The 18965-nt window shown below is 42.7% G+C and overlaps 1 protein-coding gene across 4 annotated transcripts in view; it reads right to left on the bottom strand.

The window, feature by feature from the left end:
• EBF1 (EBF transcription factor 1) overlaps positions 1-18965 on the bottom strand; it is a 326168-nt gene that overhangs the window by 121495 nt on the left and 185708 nt on the right. For all 4 annotated transcript variants that reach the window (XM_077823771.1, XM_077823772.1, XM_077823774.1 and 1 more), the window contains exon 7: positions 2544-2625. In XM_077823771.1, the coding sequence (XP_077679897.1) occupies positions 2544-2625 (82 nt within the window). The remainder of the gene's footprint in view (positions 1-2543; positions 2626-18965) is intronic.

The raw sequence follows: 18965 nt of genomic DNA, 5'->3' as shown, positions 1-18965 counted from the left end.
TGGGTTTGCATGACAGAATGTCTTTACAAGTGAAGAGATCAACCACCTTTCCTATGCCCTACCTGCTCACTTACACAGGCTCCTGATTGCTGTTCTGAGGGAACATACAAAGGCATTACCATATGAAAATCAGCCCATATCTTGGGGGAGTACGAAACTGGCAGTGCGTACATATCACGAACCGTGGGCTTTGACAGGCCCCAGACCTGGCTGTTCATGCTAGATTGCCCTACTGGCGAGAGCACCCTTGGAGAATACTTTTCCTCTTAGAGGAGAATATATATTTTAATAAGTGGGAATAGCTCCCAATGGCAGCACTCTATAGAGGAAGATGCATGCAGCCAGACATCAGGGACTCCTGGCATTCCAGTCCCAGTTCTGACACTGACTGGGTGCATGACCACGGCCAAGTCACTTCCCTTCCTGTATCTCAGCTGCACAGGAATAAATAATACTCACCTACTTTGTGGGGAACTATAGGGATTAACCTGTTAGCATGTGTACAGTAAAAGAAAGAGGCATTGAGTATCATAACCACTCATACAACGCGTACCCCATACGACTAAGTGCTGCGGTGGCTGGAAGGGGATTCAGAGCACCCTAAACTGCTTCACACATGCTGGGCTTCTGAACAGATGGTCCTTGGCCCACTTCCAGCCTCAGCTACCCTTCTATGACCCACATGGATTGCGGGATAAACCCCTCACTGCTTCTGGGTGAAGGTTAACCCCAACCCCTGAGGACAGTCCTGAGTAAGAAACCTCACGGAGCTTGTCTTCACTAAACTCCTGCATTGCCCCCGACGAGGAAGGGTCATTTCTCCACCTTACCTACCCCTTGTAGGCAAAACACCCTCTGAACGATCACACAGGAGGGTCCTTTGGGCACATATTTCCCACCACTGCCTACACCCCGCTGGCTCCAGCATTGGGAGGTCTAGAGTAGACAATGCTCCCATGATCTGTGATGTTTTTAATTCCATATCTTTATGGCCCTTCATTTTCAGTTTTTATTTTATTTATTTTTTTCCAGGAATTTATCAGTGTTTATTACCACAAGTCACAACAACAAAAACCGGTGAAAATCAGTGCAAAACACTATTAATAATTTTTCTGGGTAAATATTGGGGTTTATATTGGTGGACAGAAAGATGGGGGGAAAGTATTCAGTAGATTAATGCTTTGATTTCCATTCATCAATGTGGTTTACTGCAGAACTAAAACAGAACTCAAACACAATGCCACCAATACCCAAATAAAACTTTTCATTTGAATAAAACAGTTTACTGTTGTAGACTTAGAACTATTAGGCTATAAATATTTGCATTTAATAGTTGGATCACACCATTTGCGGCGCATACACTCAACTTCATCCTTTTCTCCTGTTTTTTGTTTTTTTAAAAACTTTCAAATACTTCCTTGTGTTCCGAAACATATTCTGATACAGATTTTTGTTTTCTTCCCACTTTACTGTGTCAAATCTTTGAACAGTTATCTGCTAGCAGCTTGAGATGTGTACGTGGCAGGCATGAGATTCATCAGTACATTCAGATGCGTATGCACGTCAGAGCTTGCATGCGTGCCTGTTTATTAGTCTAGAAGATACACACAATAAACACACAGCCTTACTTCAGCAGGCAGCTTTGCATATACACAGAGACCAATGTGTTATCAGAATACAGCTATCTCAGGGAACGTATGTATTTTCCTAATAAAACAAAAGCTATTTTTATATATTTGAGTGATACAAAAATAAGGTGAAAATCAGAAAAAAATGAATAATACTTTTTGTAAAACCTGGGAATTTGTTGGTAAAAATTGGTTTAAACTGAAAACGAAGGAGCTTACATATCTTTTAGACTGGTCCTGAGCATGGTTAAACAACATAATGGAAAAATATTGGTGGCTAGCTGGAGCTCTGTTCACCCCACAGCACTCAGCCTATGTTTCCATGGGTAGGAGCTTACAGTGGTAGGGAAGTATTTGCTAAAAATACCCTAGTGAAGAGCAGACAGTGGGAGTTTTGCCTCAGTGAGGACTGGGCCAGTATAAAATTAATACAATCTTTCAAAAAATAAAAAAAATATTTCAAACTGCAGCAAATGACTCCCCAAGGGGAACCTGTTTAGATTTTCAGCATAACCATACATCTGTTTTGGTGACAAGATTTCCCCCACTAATAAATATTGCTTGCTCACTTAAAATCTTTACATGAAGGCACAGTTAGGTCTTAAGGCAGAGCAGGATATCCTAGAGAGAAGCAGCCATGTGATTCAACACAGCAACAATACAAGGCCACTTCTGTTTCTTCCCGTCACAGTTTTACTTCCCATGGGGATGGCATCATCTTCAAGTCTTCTCTTGCCGAGAGCAAGAAAATCCAAGAACTTCCTGCTAATTTCTGTTGTCACTGGGAATCCCCAAAACTGAGATCAGTATAGTAAATTTCAGCATCTTCCAGTTAATTACCAGCTTAGTTTGAGTCAAATTTATTTCTACCCCACCAGTAGATTATTTTTAAAGAAGGAAGCATGACATACTGACCTGGAATCTCCGCATGTCCCGGGGGTTTCCTGCATTTTTTAGGCAATTTTGGTTACATTTGAGAAAAAATTTCAAGAAGAACCTGTGGAGAAAAGAGACACCGCCATTAGCCTCTCAGATGCATGCAGCGTATAGCACCATGTCCCTTTCCTGAGTCTGATCCAGCAAATCCTTACTCCAATTAGCAATCCTTACTCACACAAGCTGTGCCTTTGACTGGCCACATGGGTAAGGACTGCTCACATGGCCTCCGACCAGCAAAACACTTCAGCATGTGCTAAAAGTGACACATGCTTAAGAACTTTGCTTTGTCATAGCCATACAGGTTTGCAGAATTGGTCCCTATGTCACTTTAAATGGCTAGCGTCATGGAATCATGCTGTCTTCCACAGCGACCAGGAAGTTAAAGAGACAATTTCAGTACAGCAAAGAGAAAGCAGAAGAATGCTGGCCAAGAAAGCATCTTTGCATATAAGAGGTTTCATCTCATAAGTTCATGTGTAGCCTATAAACCTCAATTTATGCAAAAAATTTAAAGCATTCTGCACAATCTGAATCTTGATCCAACAATTACACCAAATTTGTCAACAAAATTAAAGCTCATTCATGACAAATCACATAAACGAATGAACAAAATACTGTGGGCGTGAGGGGAAGTCTTGATTAAAAGGCTGATCTCATGGAAGAAATGAAATGACTGCCCAGACCTATATGTTGCTTTAAGAAGAGACATTGCATTTTACAAGCCCCCAAAAAGCAAACATTTTTCTGAAAATATTTTCTTCACTGTTATGCACCAATGGACCATAAACCCATAAAGACAAGCTGATGAATAATAGTGGGTCTCATATTCCTGCCTGCCCCCGCCCCCCCAGGAACCAGGGTTTTTCAGCCTTTTGTCCAAAACAAACTGCAGCCAGGACTCTACTAAAGATAACTGTGTAAAATTAAATCCTGCACCAAGCTTTAAAACCAGGCACAACCAGACAGAGCATCATTATACCTGCAATAGCTGTTGATTAACCAGGCAGTGGCTAATTTACCCTGTCTCCACTTATAATGAGGCATCAAGGAGTGACTGTTTGTTATTGTTTTACTTAAAATCAGAAAGTTAATTTTTTGTAAGCGTCCGTCCTGATCCCCGGTGAGAACCCACAGTGGCCACTAAGTGGCATAATTTGCATATGCCGAAATCAAGAAGGGCAAAACTGGGCTTGTTGCATGGAAACACACAGCTGCATTTTGCTGGTTGGTGTTCTGTGATGCTGCTCCCCTGCACCGTTGTGGAACTGCATCCTAAAGAGGCCTGTCTGACTGTTGTGTCAGCTCCTTCACGCTCTAAACATCATTTTAGGCAATGGCCACGGTGACAAATTTAAACTCCAAGGGGCTACTTTCATTAAAGGAAATCAAAGAGACCAACCAATATAAAACAATAAGGAGCCATAAGACACTTTCAACGGTGGATGGCAAGGGCGCTGTTTGTTTACTCGCAATTAAAGAGGGGTATAAGCCATTGCATTTTCTCATCAAGAAGGTCTGGATATTCAATAACCGAAAGTTGGTGCTATTTGTCATGTGTGTGTCTTTTTAAGCCTCTAATGGCCAGCTGTGACAGCCTGACTCAGATTGTGTAGAAGGAGCTGTCAGCACAAATCCTGGCATCTTGAATCCAGACAACTGCTTGCCACCAGTCGAAGGTTTGTACTCGTGCCAGAATGGATTTTGAGAGACAAGCAAATAGGGCATTAATTCCGCCAAAGAAAAACGAACTGCAGGGAGAGTTCAGGATCTTACACTTCAGATGATGGCTTTCCTGTCAACAGCCCATCATTTAGCTTGTGAGCTATGAAGGGCACGGACATTAGATCCCTCTTGCCCTAAGCTGGCCCTGTCATGCGGAATGCTGGCAGAATAGCGAGACCACCCCTCTGCGAGAGATTGCTGGCTGAAATAAAAATCCTGGCCATCTGTTGGGAGGCAAAGACGTCCCTGTCAACTGGTGCCTGGAGCCTCAAACAGGCCCTTATGTGGCAAAGTCTCTCAGAACCACTTATTCTTTAGGGAAAAGTCTGCTCTGCCCCAAGGGTTTACTAGAGAATTCTTCAGAGTTTTCCAGAATGTAGGAGCCAAGCAGCTGACCACTTTGGCTTGAACTTCCCTAAAGGAATATATTACCAGGAAGGGAGGGCGGGAGATGTAACAGTTAAAAATATCTGCATTGAAAGACGGAGTCAAACGTGCCATGCAAACGTAGAAAACATTTATCATGTTAACTTTGCATGGCATGTGTAAACACGGGGGGGCGTCTGTGTATGTGCGCGCTCACGCACGCATGCATGCTGATCAATTCAAAAGTCCCCCCAAAACAGGCAAAGCTCTTAACAGAGCCTCTTTATCAAAACTCTAAGCTTTTTCTCTGCTTAAGAAGCTATGTCATTTTCTTGTTTTATAAGCTGGCACCAGATCCAAAGCACCAAACACCTACATGAAATACAACAGCTGGTGTCTGGGGTCTGCAAAGTCTAATTCAAAAGCTCCAAAATTTTACCACAGTTACATGGGTGCATCGCTCCTGAAGTCAATGGGTGTTTCATCCACAGAAGCTGAAGAAGAATTGAGGCGCCCTTATTTAGTTCTATCAAAACCCAAAAAACTGGTGAATTCTGTAAACTCCAGGAAAGCTTTTTTTTTTTTTTTTTTTTTTTTTAAAGCCACAGCATTTTGGAGAGGAGTTTTCAAACACAGAGCTTGCCTCTTATATTTTCTCTTACTTTGTTTTAAAAATAAATCACCTGATAAAATACTCTATCCAATCCTGAATTCTTATTCTACCGAGAAACAAACCAAAATATGGGCTGAATATTGTCTTAGAAAGCACCAGCTACAAGCAGGCTCAGTGGCCATGAGAGTCATGTTTTGCCCTAACCCGTGAGAGACCTGGGTTTGATTCCTGGCAAGCAGAGTGCCTCACATCCTGTTCTGCACAAATCTCTGTGGTCCGCTTCAGTTGGGTCGCACAGGTGAAATGGAGTGCAGAATCTGACCCAGTGTTAGTTGGCTCTGAAGGGAGAACCACTTTGGCTGGAAACCAGGTGGCTAGAATACCACTGCCTATCATGCTGACAAATACTCTCTCACTGTTTCCTTGTACTCCCTGGTGTGTCTGTATCCATCTGTTGTCCCTTGTGCTATTCTTAGATTTGAAGCTCATTGGGGCAGAGACTGGTTTTGTTCTGTGGTTTGTACAGCGCCTAGCACAATGGGGTCCCAGGCCACAAATGAAACTGCTAGGCCCTACAATAATACAAACAAATAATAATAATATAGAAACGGGGTCACATGAGTATACACGATGGCTTAACTCAAGAATATTCTAGTTTTTACTTATTATCTTAGAATTGTTAGTTCTGCCGCATTCTTCACCTTGAGCTCCATTCTGCCACCTTACTCTGCAAGTCATCCCATTATAACAGGTCAGACTTGCCCAGGAGTAATGCTGGCAAAACTGGGCCCATTATAAACATAACTTACATGTGTATTTGTTTACATCTAACTTCTTAATCTCAGGTTATTTTTTCAGAGCTAACTTTTTCCCCATATGATGGGGGGGAATAGTATTCACGCTAACTGTCGAAGTCTGAAATTTGCTCACTGGGTGAATACATGTGCAATGCCCAGGAGTGCTGATAAAAGCCTGAACTTTAATTTCTGAGCCCCAGCCACTTGACGGGGGTCGGGTTTGCCAAAGGCTAGTACCCCTGCCGGGGAGCTGGAACAATTTGTATAGTGGGGGTGCTGATGATGGAAGCCATGTATTTGGTGTTTGTTATTACTGCTTCAAGCATCCCCAGTTCCAGCACCACTGTATCCCTGTCATGTGACAAAAGTCAGCCCCCCCATGGTTTCTGTGCCTACTGGGACATCTGCTTTGGGTTTTTACAATCAAACAAAACACATTGGCTAGCCCCTCCTGCCCAACACACACACACAGATTAATACAGCCAATGAAGGAAACACACTGTGACTGACCCCGCTGTAGAGTGCGGCTGGGGTACAAGCCCCCCTGGGTCTCTGTCCCACCAACGCAGCCATACTGCACACTTCCCATCAATACCTGCACCCTTCAGGTGACACAGAGCTGCTATACTAGGCTGTACTAGGGCTGAAAGAAACTAAGTGGTGCACATGCCCTAGACACAACTACTCGAATGGTTCCAACATGGATTAACACAACGGTTCCCAGCCAAGCCCCTAGGGGCCGTCCACTACAACGGTATGAAGGGGTGGTCCTCAAGCCAAGTGCCAGTAATAGCCCCTTGAGGCCACTGCTCTTCTGGAGGCAACCACACCGGCCTGCAGATTCCCTGAGCACTGTTCAGCCCTTGTGCCTCATCGGGGTCTGTCTAGACAGCCCCCTTGTTTGCAGACCACTCCCAGGTCTGCCTTTTTGTAGTGGTTGCTGCCCCCCTGCCAGTAACAGCCTGCGTCATTGCCTGGCTCTCAGCCTCTCTCCTCCAGCTCCCAGGCTGCCTGTCCCTCACTCTGCAATAATTTCCCAGGTTGCTGCCTCCCGTTCCCGACGCCTTCCTGAGCCCGATCCTTGCTGACCATCCTTCCTGTGCCGGAGGGGACCCCTCTCTTGGCCAGATGTCACACTGGAGGCTAGCAAAATGCCTCCAAAATGAGCTAAAGCAAAAGATAAGTCTAGCATGGAGGTCAAGGTAGAGGCTCGAACCCCATATGACAGATGGAAGTACTATTCTGCTTCTCACTGGGCATCTGCCCATAACTATAATCTCTGTCCCTCTGTGGTTTCCGATCTCAAGGCCACCTGTTCTCAGAAAATAACTTTCTGCAGTGGTTTGTGCAGGTGCTGATCTGAATCCACCACCTGGGGTCTACATTAGCTGATGATGGTGATGTGCGTTATCAGCCATAGGCTGACTACTTTTGTCAATATACGAACACGTCGGTAGCATTCTGGGTGTCCTCGGGAAAACATAGCCCATGTCCTCCATAGCTTTGTTCAGAGGTCATCTATTCCTCTTGCCGAACTGCCCCTTGGGTGTGGCTATGATAAGCCTTGGTCTGGGTAATATAGCTGTTATCTTGAGAAGTTGCCAGCTACTTTGTCAGTGAATTGAAGCTGAAGACCTTTGCACTTTCTGATGGAGTCAGACCTCCTAAACTCACAGCTTCCATCCAAAACTGAACATACTCAGGGATTTTGAAATCTAGACACTGTCTCCTTGACTTGCTTCTTCCAGTAGCACTAGCGTTTCATGGTCTTAGTCAAACCATTTGGATCTATATAAATCCTCAACTGCTTTGGGTTTACTAGAGACAATACAGTAAATCCAGTCAGCTGGTGCCTGAATTCACTCAAGAACATCTTATTTTATCATCTTATTAAGTATAACTTTCACTTTCGCCCTCTGCTTTCGGGACATTATTTGGTGCATGCATATTTGGCGGCACACTGGGATCTCTACGAGTGCAATGTACTGTATCTTTCATGCATCCCAGCTCCTTAAATACTTTGGATTCTTTCAGAGCACATTTTGCCTCTTGCTCAGAAGACAGCCTGCTTGATCAGATGCATTTGCAGACTGCTCTTCAACCAAGCACACCTGGGACATCCCACTCTGCCATTCTAAACTCCGTAGAGTGACAGACATCCCAGGGTGGTCTTGCCACTTAGGCTCACTTTTTGCCCACTATAGGAAACAATATTTTTTATTTTAGCATTGCGCAGTCCCTAATTCATCTGCAAGTGATAACCTTCTCTGGACCTAAAGATCAATTATACCATAGATAATTAGGTCTCCAATTAGTCTAGATTTAGCTTTTTCATGTAGGGCTGTAATATTATTGTCAATGACCTCCCTCGACAGCTTGGTTTTCTATGTATGCATTTCTCGGTTTTGCATGCATCAAGTTATTCTGGAAATTTTTTCAGTGACTTTGGGGGAGGGATAGCTCAGTGGTTTGAGCATTGGCCTGCTAAACCCAGGGTTGTAAGCTCAATCCTTGAGGTGGCCATTTAGGGATCTGGAGCAAAAATTGGGGATTGGTCCTGCTTTGAGCAGGGGGTTGGACTAGATGACCTCCTGAGGTCCCTTCCAACCCTGATATTCTCTGATAATTGCCTTCTATGATAATTGTCTAGCCATTTGCAAAACCCCTCCACGCTCCCACTGGAATCAACGGTAGCTTCTCAATGCCTCTGGGCTTGCAAACCACAACAACATGGAGGATTTCACCCTCACAGCTTTCTTTGCAAGACCATTTACCTTCCAGAAAAATTGGAACTGTTGCAGACATCTTTTCCAGCCATATGCTAGGTTTCCTCCGAGCCTGAGGTGGCTTCATTTGCGCCAGTTTTGCCAGGGATTTAGTTTACTTCTGACACCCTGTATTATAGGCGTGACACACAGGATTGCTGGAAAGAAAGTGTGGCTTATTTGCTGCTCCTAGAGCATTGACAAGGGTCAGGGTTCTGAAAGGTTAACACCGCTGTCACTTGGCCGGGGTCCGTATTCAGTGATTCCAGTGGCTACTCCCACACTATGGTTCAACATTAAAAGGCCAAATTCTGTTCTCAGGTACACACGAGGAACTCCCATAGGGTCAGACTCTACTGCAAGAACTTCAGTTCAAGGTGAGCTGCAAGCACGATGCAGCTTCAGTCCTCATCTCAACGCAACAATACGCCCTCGCCCAGCTTCATGCATCTAGGGTAAGAATTTGGCTCTAGATTAAGAAAAACCCACTCTGAAGAACTTCCCCAAAGGACGTAAGCATGGAATAAATCATCCTAAACCCATATTTACATTTTAGAAGACAGAACTGAAGGGCAAACACAGTAAAACAGTTCATTAGGTAACAGCTTGTACATCATTAATTATTATGCAAAACATTGTTTGAGATCCAGACGGTGCAGACCGACTTCCCAACCCCTGGAAAATCATGTTTAGATGTTTCTATCAGTCCCCGCAATGCCCACAGTCACAGAACAACAACAAAAACAGATATAATGGAAGGCATTAAAAAGAAACCTGTTTACACCCGTAGTGTCTGTTGAAGCTATTTTAAGAGTATACGCAAGGCATGGTAACAAGAACGTAGGCTCTCGTCCTGGCCTCTGACCGTGGAGCATCTGAATACAGACTGCAATTGCAGCCAGCACAGAGCCCTTGTCCTTTGAAAGGAGCAGCCTGGGTGCTTCAGAGAAAGCTGCACTTTGCGCAGTATCTTGCATCCAAGGGGAATACTGCACTGAAGCCTACAGGTCTGATTCATGGCGAGTAGGACTTTACTCCTCAAGCAATCCCATCAGGATGACTCACCGGTAGAGTCGGCCAGAAAATGATTTTTATTCCCCCAGGTTGAAAACAAAGAAAAATATTATTTTGTCAAAACTTTTCAATTTTCAGCAAAAACCAAAAAACAAAACCAAAGCTGAGCCAAAACTGGAACAGTTTGGTTCAGAAATGCCACTGCAGTGCCTCATGCTCCCACTGTCCTCTACAGGTTGGCCTCCTTCATCGGACTACATCTCCCAGAATGCACTTCTCCCCAGCCTTGTTCCCATGTCCCCTCTTTTCCTTTGTCCTTCCATCCAGTTGATGCCCTCCTAACTAAACCCCACCTTTAGCCATTTGCTGACCATCCCATTGTCTACTTTGCCTGTGGGTTATATCCCTTTATCTGTCTTTTCTATTTATATTGTAAGGGCTTCGGGGCAGGGACTGTCTATTATCCTGTCTTTGGACAGCCATGCTAAGCCCAGTAGGGACCCATTCTTGGTTGGCCCGTGATACAAACAAACAAAACAATAGTAATATTCAAAGGATTTGACCATGGGCGTTTGCAGGCCAACATGAGGAGGATTATAAATTAAAACTGAACTTTCTTTAAAAAGTAAAATAAGATCTGCGTGGGGAGCAAGATGCACCTCTCCATCATGGCCCAGAGGGAGATTTAAGAGAATTCAAACATGGAGGGTTAGCAGTAGGACTTTCTTTGCCATTGCCACAATAAATATGTCTGTTGAAGGGGAAAACATAGTTGGAAAGGGAAGACCTGCATTCCTGATGCGGAAGAAAAGCTAGTTTGTTCCCAGTACATTGGAGAAATTGTTTGAGAACAGTTCACCCATGTGAAAATATGACAGCTGTAAGGCTGCCAAGCTCAGCGAGACCTGTGGCCATCCAGTGAGTGAGGGCTGCTTGCACAACTTAAACCTGTCAGAGGGCAAACAAAACCTGCCCAAGGTTTCAGAGGACAAACAAAACCTGCCCAAGGTTTAAGCACAGGGCAATTCTGGACTCTGGGATTAGGGGCTGTCAAACAAGGTTCTCTACGTGTCTGTCTCTCTGTAAAATTAGCAAAACCTTCAAAATATGAATACCGATGTAATACCTTGCACCGTCCAGCAGATGAAAGAAGTTCAGGGTCATTTTACATGAAAACTCCAATGCAGCACAGTACTTAAGCATGTGTCTAACCTAAAGCACAGCAGTAGCCCCACTGAAGCCAATGGGAGTACTCCCGTGCTTAAATACTTTGCTGAACCAGGGCCATTATGAGCTCAACCACCTCCTCCTGTGCTAAAACCATGGGAAGGGACGCAGGCAAGGAGTTGCAGTGCAAAGACAGTAGTGGCGGAAAATATCAAGCAGACAAGAGCAAGTTATTTCATTTCTAGTGCAAACCAGGCCCTTCCTACCAATCTGACACTAGGCACCAGTCTCCTTGCACACACCACAAAGCAACACCGGAACAGACACCTGGGCCATTTGATCCACTTATTCAAGTTTCTCTATCTGCTTTTCAGTACACCACCTCCCCTTCTCCATCAGTCACCTCCACCATGTCTTGCTGTTAATCACAGTCCTTCCTAGTGCGCTAATGTCACCAGACAAAGGATACCTACACTAAATTATTCAAATGAAAGCCAACCAATGTGACTATTGCCATTTAATATTAACCACGGCCATTTGTGCACAAATCCAACATATATGGGGCATATGTGAGGATAGCAGAGAGAAACTCTAGTATTCAAAAACCCCCACAATTGCTACTGATAACTTCAGGAGAAAGAAGAAAAACACACTATGTATTTAAAGAGCTGTAATTTCCATTTAAACCCAAATCCAGCATTGCACCATTTTCCGTGTACAAGTAAGGGCCACATCAAGTACCCTGATCACAAAAGAAAAAAATTGATGGCTTACACTGATATTTAGCAGCGTGAGACTGTGCATGGAAATCAAATACAGGCATGGGGGAAACCGCCTATTACCCACACGATCACAGCTGGGTTTTTAGTCAATAAACAGCAGTAGCCACCTTTTGTGGCATTTTTACAACTGGAAATTTATTCTACAGAAGAGAAATTAAACATTGCAGTCAGCCTCACTACCTCTTCCCCAAATGTAGCCATTCCTCATTTGTCAGACTGCCTTAATTTAAAATAAAAAAAAAAAAAAGGACCCAATCTTCCCCTTCCTGATCTCAACATTCTCCATGGTTCTAAGGGGCGCCGGATCAGATCCATAGTTTGTATTTACGGAATGCAAAACGATTTATTAAGAAAGCGCAACCCAGCAACAAAATTATGGGAATAACTTTCTTTTACTGAAAAATACACATCTGCCAGCTGAAGTCCAGAAAAGGTCCCTGAGATGTGACACAACATGCCGTGTGAGCCTCTCACAACAGGGCCCTGATTACTCACAGCTTCTATTGGTGCTCCCATAATAATACAGACAGAATAGACTGGTAGTTTTGTGAACCTGTTCTGAATTCCAGAGCTGGCGCAGGAAGCATTTTGCTGCTGTGGGTATAATAAATACTTCAGCACTGCAAATAGTTGGAGAAGAACTCATATAATCACCAAATCACAAGTTAGAACTGCCCAAAGGCAGCCTTAAATTACTCACTGCTTGCTTCACCAAATGTTTCAAGTTGGTTTTCCGTAGGTCTGTGTGCTCTGTGCAGCGAACTACAGTATAGCAATTTTTCATCTTCTACATTCTTCAGCTTTCCAATACCAAGTGTTCTAATGCAGCAGAGAAATTTAGGCTTCTTTGGAAAAGTCTGTTTTGAATTTTCCCTCCCAAGTGAGTTAAAATCCCAGAGAGCTTTTCAATCTTTCATTAGCAATTGAATGAGGCCACAGAATATTTGCCCAGCACCAAAAGACAACAGTGCAAAATAGGGCAAAATATAAAAATAAAAACATTGCAAAATAATTCAGAGACAGGTCTGAATTCTCGCTTTTCCCTGTTTTAATTTTTCCCCTGGGGACTGGCTTTTCAACAATTCTTCTCAAACGGGTGAAAAAGTTATTCAGTGATTGATGGGGACTGAATATTTCTATATGCTCCCATTTGCACAGCATTCCATTTAACTGCAATGTTTATTGAAATCCAACTGGAACTAAATACCTCAAATAAACAAAAGTTTGCAGGGTTTTACACCATCTGTGCACCAAGTATCCAGAGGTTCACTTAGAATACCGAGGTGCAATGTATAGTGTGAACACACACACACTATGTGGGCATAGAGGGAGGGTGTATCCATCTACACATACACAGATACACAACTGCCGTTGGTACTTTACTCTGTGCAGATAAGGAAGTCTTAAGCTGTGTTTTTCTTTAAGACCCTTGCAGTCACTGTTTGTTCTTTATGAGCTGAGGGGTCAGTGCTTTAGCTGAGACTGTGACAGGCCTCTCCAGAATTAGAGTACTTTATTATCACATTAGTACAGGGAGAAGTCACATAGCTAACAGAATTTATCCTCATGGATTCAGTAAAAGCACTAATATTCAATCACTCTGCCGCTGTTTAATTACTCTTCCTTACACTACTTTTTTTCCTTACTTGACCCTTCAAGTACCAGGCTAGGAAAATGTGTTAAAACTAGTTTTTTAATTCCACTTAAAATGCTAGACTTTATTCCCTGGGATAAGTATAAAAGCAGCACTGGGGTCTGTCATAGTTCACACAATGCCAGTGCATTAGCAGTCATCACTGTGTCATACTTGTGCTAGAAGAACCTGTGTTCAGTGTAAGTGATGACAGATAACAGAATTACTGTTAATTGTAATAGGATACTGGTATTCGACTGCCTGTTCTCTCGTGGTAAACTAGTGTAACCGTTCTTAGGCATCAGTAACATCCAAGATACAGTTTGTTAAAGAAAACAAAGAGAGTCAACTTAATCTCCACTTCTGTCTTAACAAACTAGGGAAAATAAAGGTGTCTTAAAACGTCACCCTCAGCTGCATGCTGTGGTGATGCTAATTCTTTCATTGAGGTATTAATGAAATCCAGATTCACAGTGAAAATATTTAATAACCCCTCCCTTCTTTTTGACTGACTGACTGTGGCTCAATTAGATACATAGATCAGATGTTCACCCCTTAGCCTGTGTGTAAAACTGCATGCACAAACTTGTGCTTGCAAATACACTAATGAGCCTTTAAATAGCCTGACACCTGCGCACATTACAAGTGTTAGCCTATGAACCTACAAAACCCAAGGGTGTCAGACTATTTAAAGGGCATGTGCCAAGCAAACTTTTCAGCTGGTGTCTGAACCTACAAAGTGCAGATGCAATTTTGTGCACTTCTGGGTAGAAGCCCGTCTGAAAACGTAACCCTACCTAGATCAGGTTAAACCGAGATAGTACTTTATCTCAACCATATTTTCTTTACATGCAACGCCCAAAGCCTGCTTTCAACTTTTTTCCCTTGATCTTCTTAAAAAAAAGATCTGGTAATTATTTAGTATTAACAAAAACCATGTCATTTGCTCAGACTGACATGGAAATTTCTGACTGGCACTGGGGACAGGTTTCTTAGGGAAAAGAGGAGGAGAAAGGCCATTTGCATGTGCTTTTTACCATTTGTGTGTGCATTTTGCCATTTGCAATCTATGTATATCCATACTGCGCCATAAGCAACAACCCATGAGAAACAGAGATGTGCACTACTAAAATGCACCATGTCTGGAGAGTATTATGACCCTATGACACTATGGCCCGAGCTTTCAATCAGCTGAGATGTTTAGAGATCTGGTACAACACAAATGCATGCCCTGAAACATGCTACTGAAATGCTTTTGGTTACATTTGAGCAAAAAAAAAAAAAAAACCTAAAAAAAAACTAAAAACAAAAAAAACCTGGAAAATGAGTCTGTATTTGTTTTATTATACAGGATGCCTGCATATTTGGTGACATGATCAACCAACCAGATTTCCACAATCTTCATGTGTGTGTGCGTGTGTGTGTACACGCACGTGCATAGGGAAAGGTTTTTCAGCAGTGTTCAGTATCGGTCTAACTTTGCTCTTTCAAAAGTCAAATGAGAGTTTTACCGTCGACTTCAGCAGAAGCAGACTTAGGGGAGCACAGAGTGCTTCTGAAAATCCATGGCGAGTAAAGAGGCTACATTTCATACCATAGCAATGTGTGACCCTCACAAGGATAAAAATGTTTATCTTTTTGTTAAATAAAAAGGGTGAGGACAATGATTTGGCTTTCTGATACAACACTACCAGGTTGTTTTTTTAAAAAACAACACATTAGCAACATTAATTCAGTTTGGAATTGGTATTTTCTTTTAAAAATGGTGGTCATAATGGCTTTCAAATTGCACAGATAACTCAAAAAGAAAAGGAGGACTTGTGGTACCTTAGAGACTAACCCATTTATTTATTTATTTGAGCATAAGGTTTCGAGAGCTACCGCTCACTTCATCGGCTGCATGTAGCCCACGAAAGCTTACGCTCAAATAAATGTGTTTGTCTCTAAGGTGCCACAAGTCCTCCTGTTCTTTCTGCAGATACAGACTAACACGGCTGCTGCTCTGAAACAGATAACTCAGTGTTCTAATTGCTCTTAATAGACTTCTACATTTTCAGTTCAATCACTGCACTGGATCAACAATCTTGCCCAGCTAATGTCCTGGGTCTCCCAGTCACAGGCACTCATGTCTATAAGCAAAAGCCTTTTGACTTATAACATTGACATCACTGTCATTACATTTGCCCACAACATCCTGCACATATGCAAGTTAAAGGGCTCTCGGCTTCAGCTGTTCCTCTGTGTCAGTATCACAGAGAGTGTGAGATACATTCCAGAGCCTCTGGATTAACCTCTGGGATGACACCCAGTTTCGTCTTTAGCCGCACTAAATCCTCAGCAAAACTCTAACAGCCATGGCTGATTTAGAACCTAAACTGTAAATCTCCTCTTCACACAGTCCTACTAAGGAGATGAGTGGGAATTATTTCACCCAACCTCTTTGGATATTTATAGAGCAATCCCTGTAGGTGTTGATGTGGTTAAGCAAAGGCCACCTCCCCTTGGCATGCAAATATCACCCCAAAAAGAACATGTGGAAGGATTGTGTGAGATGGAGCAACAGGAGTGAAGTGCCGTATCTGATGAGGACATATGTTGACATGGAAAAATCAGGTCACAGATTATACCACGAGTGAAATCCTCATGTCATCTAAACCAACAGGAGTTCTGCCATTCACAGTAACGGGGCCAGGATTTCACCCTGTATCTTTCCTCCCTGGCTCATAAGTAGGGAGTACATTTGAAGGCTGAGTAGATTAGGTGAGGGGGTTCAATCTGATGGACACTGCTGGGAGGTTTATATGTTGATTGTATCTTTACTGTTACTGGGTTATTGCAATCCAGGAAGAGCCTAAATAAGGAGTATACAGGATATTCTTAAAGAGTCTGTCGAGGATGTCCATGGCATGAAATGGATGCTACATAATAAACAAATAAAATAAATAAATACCAGTCAAAAAAAAAAGTTAAAGAACAGAACTGAACACTGCACTGAGCTCCTTAACACAAGCTGGATAGTTCATTTCGTATTCCCATTGTTTCACAGTATTTAAGAGCAAAAAGCTCTCTCACTTCCTTTGCAGCAAGGCGCTCTGGCAATGTGGATGGGATCCGGAGCATTGTTGCTATTTTAAGTGCTGGAAGGAAGCAAGGAACTGTTCAGTGGAAAGGCTGAGGCACTCATCCTGAGCTCTGTGCGCGGCGGTGCAGCAGGGGAAGGTGGGCCAGTGGTGTTTTGAGGATGCTGAATTGTCACAAGGTATACACCTTATTCTCAGTAGAATTTTTCCTCATATACGTGCAGGAGGAACCCTGGCATTGGACACGATTCCTGCAAGCTGTTGCTGAGAGAGAGAGAGAGAGATTGATTTTGGGTTTTTGGTAAAGAGGACGACACCATGCATGGGGCTGGAGATGCCATCCATAAATACCGCATATGCTGCAGAATTATATCAACCTCGCTGGAACGAGACATTGTAAAAGTTTTATTCATTTTCCGAAAAACAACCAGCCCCAGCAGGAGTCACACCTGGATTTTGTTGCAGTCTTTAAAACAAAGCCAGACAAAATCTGCCCGCTGCCTCACTTGTAATTTAGGTGCAACATTACAAGAACTCTGGACAAAGCAGTGAGACTTGGACACACAGGACAAAGAACTTTGTAAGCCAGCTGCTGAAGTTCTCATCGCAGCTCTGGGGTTGTGGAAGGGGCACTGAGCTGCACTGTTACCTTTCACACCAATTCAGCAAGGTCACTTGGCCAGCAGGAACAGTGCAGCCAGGGAATGGCAGTGAAAAACTTTTCTGTCTGTCTGCACATTTCCATCTAAGGATGCCCCCAGGACAAGAGGGAAACAGACCAAACCAAAAGCTCAGAATGACAACAGAGATAAGATCACTGACAGGCCTAGTCCCAGTGGCAGGGGCCAGTGTGTGATGGTGTCTTCTGGGAAGGAGGATGATCTCTGGCAAGGACTGCCAGACATGCCTTTGCTGGAACCAGAATTGTTAACATTAAAGGACAGGAAGCCGGGTTAGTCCCACCCTATAGGATCACTGGCTGTGTCACTGGGGCGAAAACAGCTACGAGATCTGTGATCCCATCTTCATTATTCCTCAGGTAGATTTTAGGACAGAGGGTTTCGCAAGGTTCTATATGAATCACAAAGTATGCTGTATTATTTATTCTTACAGTGGGTCAGCAGTAGCAATGGTTGTGGTGACAACAAGCAGAGCTAAAATGATCCTTTAGTTACCAATTTACAAGGACAGAAAAGTAGGAGCTCTGGCTCATCCTCTTCAGAACAAGAGAAGTTACAATTAATTCCATTGACTAGCAAGTGCTTACAACCTAACGGTTCCAACGATTCCATCGCTGTTTCTTTAAGAATGGCTGTGTTGGCAACTGCTGGTGAACCAGGAAAACTAGCAAAAATGTACAGCTGAGCCTTTTCAGAATATCCAAAGAGTCATTCCCTGTTAACGTAAACTTCAGCAACCGGTTTTATCTGAAACCTTTCAACTAGAGAGTGACTTAAAACCAATCAGTATTGCACATGAATATTGAATGTCAAGAGTGATTTTTGCTTAATTTTGCAGCCTTTCCAAAGCCCTAGGAAAGTCTTATTTATGAAGACACAAACTGCACAATAATCCAGTTAGACTCTAAAACTATTAATCTATCTATAAATACATAAATATAGCTAATAGTCAATTAAAACAATATAACATGATAACTGCCAAAGCACTGTAAACTCAGAAGTCATAGGCCAGATTCTGATCTCAAGATGTATCAATGTAAATCCAGATTAACTTCACAGACTTACAGAGGTGCGGCTGACATTAGAATCTGTGCCTGCATGGTTTGCTATACCACGACAAACATAAATGGAAAGTAAAGACATATGCCCAAAAGGCCAAGAAATGCTGATTTGTTGTATGTTCAACAAATAATTTTAATAATTGTTATAGCATATCAGAACATACCCTTAGTTCTTAATCTCTCTTTATTGTCCACACATAAATTAAGAGAAAGTTTAAGGAAATACTGTACACTGCCATTGACAAACCTGTAAACAATCACATCTGCTGTAATGCTAGACAACATGCAAAAATCCTTTCAAAACCAGTTTTCAACAAAGACAACGTCTCCCAACTAACATGCAACATTGATAGGTTAATACTTAAACCGTGACCCAACAGAAGAAAAAAATAAAATCAAACAGATGTTAGAACAAATTCCATATGGTTTGGGTGTTTAATAAATTAAACAACATTACTCCTGTTAATACAATGGGAATCATGAAAAAAAAATCCAGAGAAATGACAAAGGTTCTAACTTTGGGGTGTACTGTGCAGAATTTATTAACACAAACACAAAATGACTTAAATGTCCCCAGCTACGCAACTATAGGGTAAATTCTACCTTCAGCTATAACAAGGCATCTCCACTGAGTATTTCTATAGTGGGGGCTAATGGATATAGCTACTAAGGACAGGATTTGGCTTACTGCACTTAGAGAGAAATGAAGACCCTCTTA

This window comes from Eretmochelys imbricata, chromosome 8, assembly GCF_965152235.1.
Source record: "Eretmochelys imbricata isolate rEreImb1 chromosome 8, rEreImb1.hap1, whole genome shotgun sequence".
Lineage (NCBI taxonomy): Eukaryota > Metazoa > Chordata > Testudines > Cheloniidae > Eretmochelys > Eretmochelys imbricata.
The sequence above is the reverse complement of the archived record's forward strand: the minus strand, read 5'-3'. Positions and strand labels throughout refer to the sequence as shown.